At 61.0% G+C, this 18,299-nt stretch overlaps 1 protein-coding gene across 3 annotated transcripts in view; it reads right to left on the bottom strand.

Annotated features, from left to right (window-relative positions):
* The window catches only part of LOC119110376 (transmembrane protein 47), a 52,890-nt gene that overhangs the window by 23,686 nt on the left and 10,905 nt on the right, over positions 1-18,299 (bottom strand). For 2 of the 3 annotated variants that reach the window (XM_037234172.1, XM_037234174.1), the window contains exon 2: positions 16,165-16,243. In XM_037234172.1, the coding sequence (XP_037090067.1) occupies positions 16,165-16,215 (51 nt within the window). In that variant the 5' untranslated portion in view covers positions 16,216-16,243. Of the gene's footprint in view, positions 1-2,381; positions 2,480-16,164; positions 16,244-18,299 lie in introns of those variants that run through there. The other variant, XM_037234175.1, reaches the window with a different exon arrangement.

Raw genomic sequence — 18,299 nt, 5'->3', positions numbered from 1 at the left:
GCCGGAGCGACCGGAGCGGCCGGAGAGCGGTGGAGCAGCCGGAGCGGCCTGGAGCGGCCGGGGAGCGACCAGGAGTGGCCGGAGCAGCCGAAGCGGCCGAGGAGCAGCGAAGCGGGAGGAGCGGCCCGCGGGGTTCAGCGCCCGGCAGACAGGATCGGGCCGACGCAGACTGGGACAGGCAGACACGAACGGATACACGCCGGCACAGGCAGACAAAGACGGACACAAGACGGCACTAGCAGGCACGGGCTAGCACAGGCGACACAGGCGGACACTGGCCAGCGCAGGTTGAGACGGGTCGACACTCGCCGGCACAGTTTGGCAATGGCAGACACACAAATCGGCGCAGCCTGCCAGGCTGACACAAGCCGCCACCAGCCGACGTGGGCTGACACGGACCGACAAAGGCCGACATAGTTAATTCGCCGTTAGTTCCAATGTACTGTGCTCCTAGCGTGCTCTCGTCGTCGATGCTGCCTCCGTTAGGGTGCCGGTACCGCAAGTGCACAGTACCGGTACCGCAAGGCATACAGAGCGCCTGGGCGCCCGGCCCGCATGCCATCAGCTGTTGTCGAGCTGTCACCTGGCCAATGATGAAGTGGAAAGGTCAGAGCGTCCCCCCTTCATCCAACTTTGCGGCTCCCAAGCAGATACGTCAGAGGATCGAATGATTTGAGCATGTTGCAAAAGTTTGTGACGTGACCTGCTTTATTACATTTCCAGGATCCAGAACTGCATGCACCTTCGACAGTCGCGGAGATTCGCGACTGGAGGTATGCCTCTCTTTATGAATCCACGACGTGAATTAGAATTAAACCGTAAAACGTACGTTCGTACCTAGATGCATTCGTCGACTCGTTCGAACCGTTAGTTCGAGCCATTTGTCCAAGCCGTTAACGGCGAGGCCGCACCAGCTCCACAGCATGATCGAAACCTTGTTTAATTGCATCGCTCCAAGCTGATCCATCTGGTGATTTATCGTCACGCCACGCCTTCTCACGCACAGGCGCTCCGCTCCGTCTCCAGATGCTGAGCGCAAAATGACCACAGACCACAGTTGCCGACGCGCCGCAATCAGCTATCTCTTCCGTGTTTTTCCACGAGGGGTAATGATGTTAAATCTGGCCCCACTCGCGCTCTACTGATGTCAAAACCCGCGCTCGTGCCAAAAGGGCGGTCTAAAAGAACCGATTCTGTAGAATACGTCATTGTCCCAGGCTGAAAAGGCGGAACGTTCTCGCTGGGTGATGGTACGGGACACGCGGCCACCATTCCCTCCACTACAGTTCAGAAGAGCCGCTCCGAGATTCATTAGAGAGAATTGGAGCGGCAGATCGCTGGAGCGATTTCACTACTGGTGTCCAGCGGAGCGTCTCGCTCGGCGGCCTCCTCGCGCCCCACGAGAGCGACTGGTGGCCAGGACTGGAACGGACCAGCGTGTCGCCGCCGACGCCGGTGAGCTTCGGTCCGGGGAGTGGAGCGGCGTACCTCTGCTCTCGCACCAGAGCACATCCGCAGTCCCAGCAATCCAGACCGCATCGGCAGTCCCATAACACTAGACCACATCCACCGGACCAGCTACACAGACCACACCGAATCCACCAGACCACGCGAGCCCTCCCACCAGACCAGACGAGAACAGACCAGACCCATTCTCCCCTCTGATTTTCTCCCGGCACCCGTGATCCACCTCCGCCCTCGGCAGTGGGGAGGGGGGAGGGGGAGGGGCCGGAAATGGACGCCGGTGACTCAGCCGGGAGCCGGTGGTCCACCCTGATAAGATACGCTATCCGTAATCTCGCCCCGGTGGCGGCGGCGGCGGCGGCAGCGGCGGTCGTCCTGCCCGCCCGGCCTGCCGAGCCGCGCTGGGCGGCGCCGGGTCCCATTACGCCGTTGGTGCGCAAAAAACGGCCCGTCGCGCGACTTCCGACGGGGCGCCGCTCACATGGCGCTCGCCGCTCGCAGCCGGGCGGGCGCGCCCGTTCACGCCTCACGACAAATGCGACGATAAATCCTCGGCGCCGGCGGCCGACCGGGGCGGGAGGGGAAGCGGGGAGGGGCCCTGGACGCCAGCGGGACGGGCTGTGGTCGGCGGCGGGACTGGACGGGCGGCAGCGGCAGGGAGGCGACCACACGATCTGACGGCCCCTGGGACGTGACGTCCAGTACGAGGGCGCGGGCGGACGGGTCGAGTGCTGCTAAGGCGGTGGGGGTGGACGGAGCAGCGACAGGCGGCCACAGCCAGCTCACACACTGCGAACCGCCGAACCGCAGCATACACACGACGGCGTGTAAAGCGCCGCGGTGAGCGTGGGAAGGAGCGGGGCGCACATAATGCCCACCGGAGCGCGGCGGCGGCAGTGGCGGCGACGGGGACGTACCTGCGCGCGACACATCCAGCCCACCAGCCGGAGTGCACCGGCCGGCGGCGGCGCGCCCTCGGCGGCCGTCTCATGGTTCAGCAGGCTGGCGGCGCTGGCCGAGTCGGCCGAGCGCGCCGCCGGCGTGGGTCGCGCCGCAGTCTCCACACTGGCGCCGGTGGCGCGGCCGGGCTTGATCCACGTCCGTCGCTCGCCGGCGCCGCCTAACTCTGCGTACTGATAGTGGCGCGCCGCCATCTGGCCGCTATCGGCCACGGAGACGGGCCGCCGGCAGGGGGGCGGCGCGCGCCACCGGTCCGCCCAGGTGGCGTGCTCGGCCTGGCCGGACGCCGCCGCAGGGAAACACTGCGCGCCCACGCACTGGAAGCACTGCGGCGACTCCTGTGGCCGGTACGCGCCGGCCGGCACTGAGCGGGGCCGCGGCCGTGCCGGAAGGGTGCCGCCGCCGCCGCCGCCACCCGTCCGCCAGAGGTCGCTGCCGGGCAGCGGCGGCGTCCGCGCGGCGGCCGGCGCGCCGCGCGCCACCGGCAGCGTGTGTGTCCGCCGCTCGTCCGCGCCGTCCGCGCGGCCGCGCGCCACCACCGGCGGGCGCCCGGGCGGACAGACCGGCGGGCGAAACGGCACCGCCGCGGGCACGACGGGCGGCGGCGGCGGCGGAGGCGGTGGAGGAGGCGGCGGAGGCTGCTGCTGCTGCCGACCGGGCGCGGTGCGTTGCCGCGGCCGCGGCGTCGAGTCGTGCAGTCGCTCGGGCGAGCCGTCGCACACTAGCACGGTCGGACGGAACTCCACGCGCTTGCCAGGCATGGTGGCTATCGTTGGCGCCGGCCGCGGCGGCTGGGCGCGGCCGCTGCCTCTCTGCTCCGCCGGTCAGCGGTGCCGGCGCCGCGCGCGCGTCCCGGCCTGCTCGCCGCTCGTCGCTGGCAGCGACCGGCGGTGCGGCGGCGTCGGCCGACGCCGGCTTCCTGCAGGGCTTCCGTCGGCGGCCCTGCGGCCCGGCCCCTCGGCGGCTCACATCTGCGCCACCGGCGACACAGCACCTGTGGCCGCGCGCGCGCGCCGCCCGGCCCCGTCACTAGAGCCGGCCGCCCGGCGGCGCCCGGTCACCCGGTCAGCTCGGCCTCGCCGCGCGCTCACGCATCGGCCCAGGCAGGCGCGCCGCGGCCCGCCGACTGCGCCGCCGACCGGCGCGTCTCGCCCTCCCCCCGCCGCACCGACGAGGCGCCGCGCCGCCCACGTCGGCGCCGACGCGAAGACGTATTTTTACCCGAGGCGGCGGTGCCCGCCGCGCCGGTTACTAATACGCTCAGGTGGCGGGGTTTTTGCCGCCTGCGGTCGGCCCTACGCGTTGTCCGGCTATTACGGAGCGACACACGTCGCCGAGGTTGCGCCAGTGGGCAGAGCCGGGCCGGCCGCCGCCCGGCGCCGCTCCCGCCGGCTGCTGACCGAGGCTGCTGACAGCCTGGCATGGCCGCGGGACTGCGCCAGCACACCGGCCTCGGTCATCAGGACCGCGCCAGCACACCGGCCTCGGCCATCAGGACCGCGCCAGCACACCGGTCTCAGTCACCAGCACCGCGCCAGCATACCGGTCTCGGCCATCAGTACCGCGCCAGCACACCGGTCTCGGCCATCAGCACCGCGTCAGCACACCGGTCTCAGTCATCAGCACCGCGCCAGCATACCGGTCTCGGCCATCAGCACCGCGCCAGCATACCGGTCTCAGTCATCAGCACCGCGCCAGCATACCGGTCTCGGCCATCAGCACCGCGCCAGCATACCGGTCTCAGTCATCAGCACCGCGCCAGCACACCGGTCTCGGCCATCAGCACCGCGCCAGCATACCGGTCTCAGTCATCAGCACCGCGCCAGCATACCGGTCTCGGCCATCAGCACCGCGCCAGCATACCGGTCTCAGTCATCAGCACCGCGCCAGCACACCGGTCTCGGCCATCAGCACCGCGCCAGCATACCGGTCTCAGTCATCAGCACCGCGCCAGCACACCGGTCTCAGTCATCAGCACCGCGCCAGCACACCGGTCTCGGCCATCAGCACCGCGCCAGCACACCGGTCTCGGCCATCAGCACCGCGCCAGCACACCGGTCTCAGTCATCAGCATCGCGCCAGCACACCGGTCTCGGCCATCAGCACCGCGCCAGCACACCGGTCTCGGCCATGAGGACCGCGCCAGCACACCGGTCTCAGTCATCAGCACCGCGTCAGCGCACCGGCCTCGGTCATCAACGCCGCGCGTGCCAGACATTCGCTGCATACCATCTCATTGGAAATCGTTGGCACGAATAACTTGACCTTCATGGCTAACGCAAACACGGTGCTTGATGGCATCCTGACGAGGAGCGCCATGGGCACCGTTTGGGGACGGATCAGACCGCTGAACATATTGGCTCAGCCAGCGACTGATCGGCCTTCCTTGGCTCAGCCAGCGACTGATCGGCCTGTCTTGGCTCATCCAGCGACTGATCGGCCTTCTTTGGCTCAGCCAGCGACTGATCGGCCTACTTCGGCCGCCTGCCGCGGTCGTCGATTGTGGAGACAGATTAAGACGGAGCAGCATGCAGAGCACATCGAGAGCAGGACAGCGGCCCGCCCCCGGGTGGCGTGGTGACCTGCTGGGTCTCCAGCTCGGCATGGTGCCTCGTTCTGTCGTGAGGCTCTCCGCATCTCAGACGGCTCCCGCAGCCGGGCTCCCGGCCTCCGGCGACGCCCCGGCTGGCATCAATACGGGCGCGACTCGCAAAGATGGCGCCACCGTCGCCCGGTGGCAGTCGTCGCCCGTCATCGTGCCTGCCACCGCCGGTGGAATCCGGCGCCGCGTCGGCCGCCGACGGCCGCGGCCGCGCCAGGAACGACGCTGAGCTGGCGGGTCAGAGACCGAGCCCCGATATTCGGTGGCAGATGGGCGACGGTGCAGATACTGGCTGACGTCCCCGACTGGGCGAGGAGCGAAGACATGGTTGCAGTTTCTTGTTCAGCGTACTGGGTTTTAGGCTACTCCCCCAACGCCGCCTCAATTTACGCTTTAGCCCGAGAAGTTTTTCCGGGATCTGACGCGCTATTTTTTCAATGTTCAGCCCAGCCCTCAGCCCCACCCCTACCCCCACCCCCACCCAACTCAATATGCGAGCGTGTTATCGCTGAGCCACCAAACCGGAGGCGGAAACGGACCGAGGAGGATATCCTTCTCAGCCGTGTGCCTCCGATTCTTTTAGAGCCTTGCCCTGTTTGATGGTCGCCGTGCGCCAACCTGTGCAGCAGGTATACGTATGACCACTCAATCAAATGGTGTTATCAAGACACGCACACGGTCATCGCCACAAATGCCCAACGGGCAGATGCCGGATAGAAAACAGAGAACAAGAAAGAGGGGATGTTAAGGAGTACATCTTGCAGGAGAGGCACATGCAAGGGAAGTGCTGTGAATATACATTAAAAAGCAAGTACTCTGCATTTTTCGGGCACCAAACAGGAGAGGTGAGACCGGACATCACCCAGACGCAAGCTCCGGGAGCCGGGCCGGGGCCGCATCGAGACCGGAGGCTCCCCGCAGAGGTCCGGGGCCGGGCCGGGACGGCCGCGTCTGAAGCCGGGGAGACGGGCGGGGCGCCGGCTGTCCCGTGTCCAGCTGCTGCGGGCCGGCGATCGATTGGCCAAACAGGCGCACCACCGCTGACTGCGACTGACAGCGGCTCCGGGCGGCCTCGTCTCGCGCCGGCCGCCTGCTCGTCGGCAGGCGGCACCGGTTCGGTTCCCTCCCAGCCGCGCGGCTATTTCGCCTCTGATGACCGGTGTCGAGGGAGGCCTGGCCAGCTTCCGCGCGGCTCGTGCGGTAATGCGGCTCCGACGTCGTACCGAGCGCTCACCTCCAGTCGGCCGGGTGGACGGGGTAATGTGCCACCCGACACCGCGGTAATGGCGCGAGCCTGTCTCCCGCCTCGATGCGAGACAAATCGCACTGGTTCCAATGGATATCAATGCGGTCACGGTACTCCCAACGGCCGCTCCAGTCCCAGCCTCATCCACAGCTCGCCAGCGGCTACTGTGACACTGGTCTCACTGCAGGGCCACCGTGACCCCGGTCTCGCTACACAGCTACCGTGACCCCGGTCTCACAGAGCCACCGTGACCCCGGTCTCACTACACGGCCACCGTGACCCCGGTCTCAGTCACTGCGACCCCGGTCTCACTACACGGCCACCATGACCCCAGTCTCGCTACAGAGCCACCGTGACCCCGGTCTCGGTACAGAGCCACCGTGATCCCGGTCTTACTACACGGCCACCATGACCCCGGTCTTACCGCAAGCGGTTCCCACCGATACAACTGCAGTGCCATTCCAGGCCCAGATGGGCCAACCAGATGAGGTCGGTGCCGGCGGGGCTCGCAGCTGGGCCACCGTCGACACAGCTGGCCCCGACACGGGCCCCGAGCCTGCACAAAGGCGCTGCGCCTCACTGGTTCGGCCGCCGCGCCGACTCTGATCAAAGCTGACCTCAGGGGCGGCGTGGCGGGCCAGCCACTCTTCGGAGACGAGCCGCGAGGCGCCAGGTGACGCCGCGCGGCACGTGCCCTTCTCCCTCCCCCCCCCCTCCCCTCCCAGTCTGCCTCCACGCCGTGCATGTCCGGAGGAGCGTCACGACCCGCCCGCGTCCGCCCATCTCGGGCGCGCGCGGCAGGGCCGGGCGGCGGCGGTGCGGCGCTGCCGTCGGCAGGAGAGCTGGCGGCGGTGCCGGGCAGTCCGCACGAGCGCCGGCGGGGCGCGGCGGCGTCTCCGGCCGGCGGTGGCGGCACGCCCGGCCGTGCCGCCACCAGCGACACCCGATCCCGCGCTCGGTAAACTGGAACGCCGGGGGGGGGGGAGGGGTGGCTCACACGGCGGCCGACTGAGAACAACAGCGGCGCGGAGACCGGCGGGGCCGCCAGGTAAAAACCGTCGGCGGCGGCAGCGCGACTCCGAATGACTCCGGAACGGCGAACGGAATGGCACGGAACGGAACGGAACGGAACGGATCGCACCACCATCATCCAAACGACACCAGTCGCTAGCACACAGTGGTGATCTGGCGGACAGCACACAGTGGTGATCTGGCGGAGATCACCGCTTCGCCAGGTCAGTACGCTACACGTCGGTCATGTGTCGCGTGAAGTCCAAAGTCGCCGCCGCTGACCCAGCAGTGGTCGTGCAAAACCTTCGCCGGTGAACCGACGGTGGCCGTCCAGAGCATCCGCCGGTGACCCGGCAGTGACTGCCCAGAGCCGCCGCCAGTGACCCAGTCGTGACCGTCAAGAGCAGCCGCCGGTGTCCATGCGGAACCGGACTCGCGGGCTGCCTGCCGGCCGGTTAACTGCGGGAGGTAACGGCGGGCGATCGGTGCTGCGGGTCTGGGCCGGTCAGATGAGTACCGTCACCCCTCGCCGGGCAGCTCACGGGCGCTGTCAGATGAGTACCGTCACCCCTCGCCGGGCAGCTCACGGGCGCGGTCAGACGAGTACCGTCACCCCTCGCCGGGCAGCTCACGGGCGCGGTCAGATGAGTACCGTCACCGCTCGCCGGCACTCACGAGCGCGTCAGAGACCGTCACCCCTCGCCGGGCAGCTCACGGGCGCGGTCAGATGAGTACTGTCACCCTCGCCGGGCAGCTCACGGGCGCGGTCAGATGAGTAACCGTCTACCCCTCGCCGGCAGCTCACGGGCCGGTCGAGGCGTACTGTCACCCTCGCATGGATGCCACGAGCGCGGTCGAGAGTACCGTCACCTATCGCCGGGCAGCTCACGGGCCGGTCCAGAGGCAGTTACTGTCAGCCTCTCGCCGGGCAAGCTCACGGGCGTGGTCAGACGAGTACCGTCACCCCTCGCCGGGCAGCTCACGGGCGCGACACTCCTAAGCGGCCCCCCAGCCCAGGCTTGTGTTATTTGTGGAGAAGGGCGGACGAGCAGGTATCGTTGGCTTCCCGGCAACACAAAACAGAAGTTTAAGATAAACTGCGGCAATATAAAGATGATACGGCGATCAGAGCAAACAGCAGACTCGGAACCAAACACAGAGTGCGGGACGATTTTCCTGGAATTGTTTTGGCCTACACTAGCCAAGAATGCACCTTGAAGCGGAGCAGACTTCCTGGTGGCATTCCTATGTCTATTGATCCAGCCTCATCTCGGACGAGTTTTTGAAGCGCGTCAATCATGCGTCCGACACGTATCGTGCATCAGTCGTATTGTCAGTCATCGTGCACTCTCTGTATATCGTCCGACTCTCTGAGCTGTGACCAACAGCCGGACTGGCCTCAGCCTGCCCTGTGGTCTGAAATGGGTCCAAAGGCGCGGCGTGACTCGGGCCGTCGATAGCGACAGCTGCCCCCTCCCCCTCCCCATCCTGCCCACGTCCGGTGGTCCGCAGCCCGCTCCGAAATCCAATTAGACGCCAACAACAGCAGCAGCGGCGGCGGCGGCGGCGGCCGGCACCCCAGCGGCGCGGGGTAGGGCGACGCAGCGGCAGGAGACGAGGCAGCGGGAGACGCAGCGGCAGGACACAAGGCAGCGGGAGACGAGGCAGCGGGGGACGCAGCGGCGGGAGAAGAGGCGGCGGAAGTCACAGCAATCAAGGGCGACGACCGCGGCAGAGGAAGCACCGCGCCGCCGCTGTACACCGCACCGCCGCACTGGCGGCCGGCGGACGCCGCACCGACCCGCGACGGCGCCGATACAGCGACACTGCAGCCGGACACACCACTGGCACAGTGGTCAACACCAGCCACTGCAGCCGGCACAGTGGCCGGTATAGGGGCCAACAATACTGTCCGTGTTGGCGGCAGAACGGCCGATACAGTCGTCGACACAGTACAGCAGCAATATAACGCAACAAAGGACCGGCCCTGAGGCACGAGGCCGGCAATATAGCTGGACGTGGGGAATAAAGGCAGCGGACACGAAAAATATGAAAATCATCAGGCGAAAAATATCCGGCCAGACCAATAGACGTGTAGGGACGACGGTTACCACGTACGGCGGGTTTGTGCTGTGCTGTGAGGCGCTTGCGACGACGTCTCCTCCCGCCCGGCCTGCACAGGAGCACAGTCGGGCGTGTGTTCTCACGGAGGGACAGGAGCACAGTTGAGAGTGCGTTCTCACGGAGAGACAGGAGCACAGTCGGGGCGTGTGTTCTCAGGGAGAGACAGGAGCACAGTCAGGCGTGTGTTCTCACGGAAAGACAGGAGTACAGCCGGGCGTGTATCCTTACGGAGAGACAGGAGCACAGTCTGGCGTGCGTTCTCACGGAGAGACAGGAGTACAGCCGGGCGTGTATTCTTACGGAGAGACCAGGAGCACAGTCTGGCGTGCGTTATCACGAGAGAGGACCGCCCACAGCCTCGAGCTCGACAGCCATCTCATAAGACATCCACACCTGTCCTCCCCGTGCCTTTTCTGATCACCATATTTCTGCACACGCTTCCACCCGTCCAGCAGGGCTGCCCACGCAGCCCCTCGCGGCGAGCGGGTCCACACGGCCTCGCGTCGGTGGCGAATACCGTGCGGATCTCCCTGTCGTGCGAAGAAGTCCCGTGCCGTGTCGTGCAGTGGCACGCCAAAACGGACCACGCGACCCATCAGAGCGGCGCCGGAAGAGGCGCGGTCCCGCCGCTGCCGGTCCGCCGCGGCGCGATCAGCATTACAATGAAGAGCAGCCGCCGCCGGCCCGAGCAGCGCACCATCCGGACGAGGAGGCGCCACTGTGCATTCCTCTGCACCAGACTGCGTCGAGCCGGGCCCCTCCCTCCCCGCCTACCCTCCTCCGAGCTCGCCGCCGGCTGTGCCAACCGAACGCTGCACCACCGCCCCAGGACGCCCGGGCGGATCTGGACTGCCAGTGACCAGAACGATAAGGCATCGATCGAACATCATATTTTCGCTTCAGCGTTGCAGAGTGCTGAAAACGCGGCACCATATCACCGCTGGACGAGCGAGCTGCCCAGTGCCGCGCAAGGCAATGCCAGACGCTTTACCAGACCCGAACGTGCGGGGTCACGTAAGGCGAGGGACGAAAAAACAAGAGAAACGAGGGCCGCTGACGGCCGCGACGGCCTCTTCGTCAGTGGCCGACAGCGCCGGTCGGTCGGCCACTCTGCTGGGGGGGGGGAGGGGGGGGGGGGAGCGGTCAGCGCCTCAGTCCGGCTGCGCAAACACTCTGGGTGTGGCCGCAGATGGTGCCAGCGCGGCCGATGTGATCGGCGGTCCGAGCGGCGCCCGCCCGCCGCCCAGGCCTCGTCTGCTGTGACCGCCGCAGGTCCGGGGCGAAGGGGAGGGGGAGGAGAGGGAAGACGGCTGTGCCCGACCGCAGGTCCGGGCAAAGGGGGGGGAGATGGAGGGAGGGAGCGTCTGATGTGACCGACCGCGTCCGGGCGAAGGGGAGAGGGAGGGAGAGAGACGTCTGCTGTGACCGAACCACGGGCCCGGGGCGGGGGTGGGGGGAGGGAGGAGGCACGAAATCGGTCATGTCCCCCTCATTGACGCACAACGAGAGCGTGGCCCACAGGCCGATCTACGATCCGAGCTGTGAACAAGGATCGTCCAAATGCCAAAATCCTGTGTTCCGTCGATTAGCATCCCAGATGGGGAGAGCAGGCCCCAGCATTGCATCTCAGGGTTGTGCAAGGTGCAATTGACGGGGTCAAACAATGACGCAGTGAAGAGCATATTAACTAAGCAGAGAAATTGTGTTGTTTAGAGCAGCCTTCTCGATTTAAAGGCATGCCAATAGCTATAAGTGAGCTTATTCCGCCGCCTGATATTTGCTTAGATATGCTCAAATGTGGAACATTCCCTTTAAAGTGAGCATCCCACCTTTTTGTACATTTCACGCATTGTGCGATCAGACGCCTTCGATTTGATCAGTAACACCAGCCGTCTCGAAACCCCTCATAATAGCTCAAAATTTCGATTTGAAGTAGCCGAGCCCGCAGGAGAAATCTCACTGACTCCCTGCTCACCACAGTGAAAGCACTACGAAAGCTTGAAACACCGTCGGGACAAAAATATATGCGAACATAAAGCTACTGTTCCGCGAATACAATGAAATTTAAACTAAGGCTTTGGTCTTTCCCCTATGGCGTTTACTAAAGTGGAAATTTTCGAGGCGTACCTTGGCTTTGGAAATGTGGTATCACATAATCCATGTGACGCACTGATTCAAGCTTCAACCAACACGCTCCTCAGTAACAGGCCTCTGCCCGCTAGGCCAATCACAAACGTTCCTTTATTGGCACCACTCTTACCATGCGGGGCCGGGTCCAGAGGTGGCAAGAAGGCGCCAGGCGCCATCAGTCAGCGCAGCACCACGCGGGGCCGAGTTCAGAGATGGCAAGAAGGCGCCACGCCAGACGCCGGCAGGGATCAAGTCCCGGCGCAATCGTGCGAGTTCTATCACAGATGCTGCTTTTGAGCACCAAAGTATGTCCGAATACCAAACCCTCGTTAGGAATGCGCGGAAGCTGGATAGGGCATCAAATCGACATTCCTAGAGCTATTCACTAGCCCTTTCAAAGGGTTGAAGTGGAAGAGCATAGTATAGTAGGTGGTGGAGTAGTCTGTGTTCGATGAAATATCGTAGACTTACAGAGGATCTGATAGAGGTATTTAGGATTACGGAACGGTTAGACAAAGTGGAGCTACAAGGAACACTGGAAATTAGGCCGAGACTTAGAAAAAATCAGCTCCAATTAGCAAAGGGTCAGTCTTGCCGGCCTTTGTGGCTTTTTGTATGCCTGATGCATTGTTTCCCTCTATGTCTTTATATAGACCTCATTTGCACACACTGGCGCCGCGCTGTGGTCGGTACAGAAACTAGTAATTGGAACTGTGTCCTGGAGGTTTCGTGGCAGGCAGATGGTCGTGTTGACGTTTGGCAGCGTGGAGCGAAAATACCATCCAAGGTCACAGGCTCGAGTAGCACAAGTGCGTCGCAACACCCCACGTCCAACGATAATGGCGGCTCGATTGCGTCACGTGCCGGGCGCCATCGACCCGGCCGCTCGTGGCTCGACCGACCGTTCCGAGGAAGAATGCGACGGAATGCGCAATTAAACCGAAATCGGCCGCTGCTCGAAATGCGCCCTATCAGGCTTCGAAAAAAGATATCTGAGCTTAAGACAGACTTCATACAGCTTCTCAGGACGAGCCGCGTCGAAAAATAGCGCACTGCTGACACAGCGTTTAAATAGCAGTGCATCGATGACCGGCTAGACCGTTCAGTGTTGGGCATTTGCATGCGCAGTTTGCCAGTTTTTTTTTAACCCACCACGCCGCTGACGATAACTGAAATCGAGAGTACAACAGCCAAAACACCCGAACACATCTTAAGCCGATGCGCACTTGTTCCATCCGTTGGTGCACAAAGAACATCGTAAACTGACGAACGCGGCTCGCGCAACGAGGCGCGTGCGAAGCTGTGCAAGCATCAGCGTGACGACTCAAACCCTGCCGCCCGCCCACCTGCCAGTCTCATCAGTCAGGTGAGCTACTGCAGAGGTGGCTGCCAGCCATGCGCCTGGCTCTCAGAGCTGGTTCCTGGTCCCCTGAACTGCTCCGTCACGAAGACCAGACGCTGGGTCTCGCTTGCCACTGGTTCTTTCGTAAACGCCAGATACTATTTCCTGGGTTCCATTAAACATCACGCCCTGGTTCCTGGTTCCCACTTATTCCACACTTATTCCTTCGTGAGGACTATGGTCAGGTTCCTGGTTCCCACTTATTCCTTCGCGAGGACTAGGGCCTGGTTCCTGGTTCCCACTGATTCCTTGCCCACACCAGACCCCCGCTGCTGGCTCCTATTAGCTTTCTTACATAACACCACATCCTAATTCCTGTTCTCGCTGGTTTCCTCAATCCAACTGGATCTTAGTTCATGCAACGTCCCCAGCATCACTGCAGGCCACACATCGTTCTTGCTGGATCTCTCGGGTTCATGCCAGGCTGGATCCTGGTTCTTACTGGCTCCGTTAACATGACCAAGTACCGGATCCTGGTTCTGGCTGGGTATGCGACTTGCTTCAATACCGGTCGTTGTCTTCTTCCGGGTTTTAAACCCAGCAACCAAATGGCGAGAAGTAAGATTGGGAGCCCGCCACATGTCTCAGTGGCCGTATGTTTGTTTAGCAAGGCCTGCAGCGTCAACACACGGTCCCGAAGCCTTTTGCGACCCAAGAATAACGTGTTTTGAAGCAGTTTATCTGTAAGCCAGCCACGCGGAGTAAGCGGCGGGCACGTCACACTTTTTCTTCGACGCGAAAGAGGCTACCTCGCACCCAGACTTACGCAAGAGCAATCGCTACAGACGGAGTTTTCCGTCTCCACGGCCAGGCAGTGACATCTGGAATGCAGGCTTGATCCGGCGCTGGAAGCGCCGTCCGGTAGCGTCAACAAGCCGCCAGAACCGCCGTCAAACCACAGCCGGTGCCCTAATGCCCCGCTCCCGTCAGCTCGGACATGCCGACCAGCGACTCGGATCGCCCGGACCCCTTACATAAACGCGGCCGAGTCCCAGTCCAGCTGTTCAATAAACACACGTCCAACGCGGGCTGACGGCATGATCTTGGATCGGAGGAAAACACACAGGAGACGGAGCACAAACACTTCTCGCAGCTCGACAAGCAGTTCCCGCAAAACATACAATCACGTGCGATCAACTCTGCATAACACATCAAGGTTAACCTCTTCCAAATCAGCGCAGATCCGACACTGCCCGCTCGCGTCTTTCACGCCTCACATCAGACGTCGTGTATTCGGACAGATTATGCGGATACGAGTGAATGGATGGCGAATGGATGGGGTGGGACATTCCAGCGTACGACGGCGGCAGGACGGCGGTATGCTTCGTCAGCATGCTCTTGTGACAACCGCCCGTGCTCGACGCCAAAATCCTGTTGGATGATCTCATACGTCTCGGAATCCCGTTTCTGATAGTGCAATTCGCCGTGTCGGGAATGATGCCAAGGTGACGCCGACACTGTCTAGATGGCAGGTGGCCAAGCTTCAGTCCGAGGTGATTAGGTTTTCAATCAAATGTCAGGTTCCACAATTTTATGAGTTTTTCATTCCCTGCGGTTCAAAATTATGCCGTTTTTAAGCCTCCAAATCCCCCCGTTTCTCAGCCAGACACACACAAACTTGCACAGCCCATTTCGCGCCGCCTTCCTTGAAGTCATTCAGAAATTAATGACGTCTATGACGTCACACATCCTGTCAGACGAATTGCACCTTCTCAGTGGCCATTAAGGAAGAGGCCCTGGCTCGTGTGTTCAAGGTCATGAAAACAATGACCGCTGACTTATTCGTATTTGGAGTGCTTCAACACGGATCGCCTTGTCAACATACAGCAGATAGCTAGCGACCAGCCAAACACATCAAACGAAGTTCTCGATCATTGATCACGTTTTGAGATACATAATACAGGAATTTCGGTACCTTTTTTCCTACGGGTTATGGCAGAGATGAGACTGGGAATCGATTAACTTAAGAATAGAGCCGCCAACGAGAATGCGAATGCAAGTGCCATACCATAAAATCACGAAGAAAGATACAAAAACGACAGGGGAAAACGCCGAGACAGGTGCACATGACGACCGTGAGGTTTAGCATGCGCGCACATATTAACAAGCCATTTTGCGGCAAGTTGAAAAATTTCAAGCATGTCGACACGTTCGCTACAGTGGTGATTCTGACACAGCCAGTCTGACAGCGACTCTGCCGTCATAAAAAACGCTTCATGATAAAATCAAACGATGAGGTATTGAGGAGAATATTAACTAAGCAGTGAAATTTTATCTAAAGCAGGCCTTGCACTTAAAAGCATACATTAGCTACATGTGAGCTTTTACCATCGCATATGATGCCCGCCTCAATATCTGTGAATAATTCTCTTTAAATATTAGTTGGTAACTTTCCACAGAAGCCCGTTTCGAAATCTATCCACGATACATCTACCAATGTACAAGCTCGTGATAGTTATACTGGGGATGGGTAGGTGAGGGTGAGGTGTGCAAGTACACGCAGCGTGCGAACACCCCTGGTACGAGGACTTCGTTCACTCCTGACGCGCATGCAGCCTCACACTGCGATCGTCAGGGCTTCCCCGCTGTGTCATCGCTCTCCGAGCTGCAGCTCAGACCGTGTCACCGCTCTCCGAGCTGCAGCTCAGACTGTGTCACCGCTCTCCGAGCTGCAGCTCAGGCTGTGTCACCGCTCTCCGAGCTGCAGCTCAGGCTGTGTCACCGCTCTCCGAGCTGCAGCTCAGGCTGCGTCACCGCCCTCCGGGCCACAGCTTAGGCTGTGTCACCGCCCTCCTGGCCGCAGCTCAGGCTGTGTCACCGCTCTCCGAGCTGCAGCTCAGGCTGTGTCACCGATCTCCGAGCTGCAGCTCAGTGTGTATCACCGCCCTCCTAGTCGCAGCTCAGGCTGTTTCACCGCTCTCCGGGCCGCAACTCAGGCTCTGTCACCGCCCTCCGGGCTGCAGCTCAGGCTGTGTCACCGCTCTCTGGGCCGCAGCTCAGACTGTGTCACCGATCTCTGGGCCGCAGCTCAGACTGCGTCACCGCTCTCTGGGCCGCAGCTCAGACTGTGTCACCGACCTCTGGGTCGCAGCTCAGGCCGTGTCACCTATCTCTGGGCCGCACCTCAGACTGTATCACCGATCTCTGGGCCGCAGCTCAGGCTGCGTGGCCGCTCCTCGGGCCGCAGCTCACGCGGGTCCGACGTCGGCCGATTCCCGGACTCACCTTCAGCGGCCGGACAATGGTCACCGTCTCGATGGTCTGCGTCGGCGCCATCTTCCCATCGGCCGGCAGGTGGCTGGCGCTGCAACATCACGGCACTGGTCACTGGACCGAGCGGGACTCTCGCGAGGACACGGCGGGTCATGGGAGACAGCGGGTCTTTCAGGGAGGAGCGGGCACCGCCGACAGGTCTTGACACCGTCAGTGAGCAGCTGGCGACTGGACGATGGTAACGTGGGTGACGCTTCAAACCAACTCAACACGCAAAATAGAGTACGCAAGTCTCATCGCGCATGTGCTAAAGCGGAAGCTGCACCAGCCTAGTTGAAAGTCTTCTAGATGTATGTGGTCGTTCTAAGAAGCTAACACATTATTAAGGTGTCTATCACTTGCAACTGATGACACTGGCCTGGTCATTAGCACCGGCATTAATGCCTCATGTTAATCGCAATGGCATAAACAAAAACACGGTTGGTAGTGAGCATCAAATCTAGTACGTGTTGATGGCTTAAGATTGCCTGTGTGAAGTGAGTTTCTGATATCCCGACATCTGAACCAGGCCATTTCTATAGTAATGTAGGTGAAGAGTCGACGTCCCGAATGCTCGCATTGGCGATGCGTAATTTTCTCCAGCGTGGAAAAATACCCGAATATGTTGGCCGTAGACTGGATTAGCCACTGACAAGTCATACAGGAGGCAGCTCGATGCACACAATCATGCGCGCGGCGTGATACCGTATACTTGGGTAGGGGATGGGGGGGGGGGACTGACCCGTACCCGAGCGTGTGGCATTCAACCTGCCACCCGGGCGCGCCTGAAAGTGCCGCGTGACCGGAAACACTGTGTCATGATTGAATATTAAAGGGAGTGTCTCGCATTTGTATGGGGTTTTGTACTGAAATAGCTATCTTAAAGGTCATTCGATGCAGTTTACAGACCTGCCGTTCTTAAGACCTAAGCCCGCTAGTTTCTGAGCTACAGGCCCGCGAAAATGAGTACACTATTTCAGGGGATCCATTTCAAGGTGACTCAGGCATCCATGACACCATAAAAACGTCATTCAAATCCTGCCATTGTATTAGCCATGCCGCGATTAAGGCCAAGAAAAATATAATTGTCCAGTCGTTCATCTCTGGCGTTTCGGAGCATGATTTCCAGACATAACTGCCGTCAATTGACTCTCAAAATAATGGTGCAATGCGCGATGACGTAATCAAACAATGCCATATTGAGGAGCATATTTACCAAACAGAGAAATTGCATGGTCTGGAGCAGTCTTTTCCACTTAAAGGCATACCAGTTGTCATCATTTCCTCCAAGGAATACTGCGCTCCGCATTTCCTGGCATTTACAACCAGTCAAGGATTTCAATTTTCTATCTGTAACACACTGTTCAGGAAAACCGTCTGTCAAACTGGACGGACTCAATGGTTCTGGCACACGGCTATTCCCGCCGTTTAATATAATGACGTAAACCTGCGACGTCTGGGGAGCGCCATCACGCACGACGCAATCATCGACGCCCTGCGTCCAGCCGCGTCACACAAACGTACGTGGCTGGGCCTAATTGTGGCTGGGCCTAATAAAGAGTCCCGCCCAGCTATGCGTCAATGTCGGGGCGATAGGAATCTCAATAAAGATACCGCGTAGCCGATAGTCCGGCCGCACTGGCGGACTGTAGCCGTGTGTTATATCTTCAGCCGCTGCCTCTCCGGGACGGTAGAGGTCCTCTGGATCCAGTAACACCAGCGGACCAAATGCCTCCTTTATCACATTTCACACTCTGCTCGTTCTGAATAACTTGCCCACGCCACCTACCGGGCACCGGCGGAACACAAGGCCAAGAACACCAATCACAACCACATTCCATCACCATTATGTAACGCGCAGCTCTTATTACAATCAACGTAATCCGCCCCTTATTGTTCCCATGGCCTGAAAAGACAGCTACATCCCCAGTACATGACGAAGAAACACGACATCGCGCTGTGAAGAAGCAAACGAGGTTTTCTTTCAGAACTGAGCTCGTTTCAGAAAGAGTCTGGTCGAGGTGGAAGACATTCATTGGAGGAAGCATTCTTCTAGATGTGGCTTCATCCGCAAGAAATGACGTCCAGACATAGATGGTGATGCCACC

Source organism: Pollicipes pollicipes, unplaced genomic scaffold (genome assembly GCF_011947565.3).
Source record: "Pollicipes pollicipes isolate AB1234 unplaced genomic scaffold, Ppol_2.1 Scaffold_7231;HRSCAF=8579_pilon_pilon_pilon, whole genome shotgun sequence".
Taxonomy (NCBI): Eukaryota; Metazoa; Arthropoda; class Thecostraca; order Pollicipedomorpha; family Pollicipedidae; genus Pollicipes; species Pollicipes pollicipes.
This window is presented reverse-complemented; position numbering and strand designations above follow the sequence as displayed.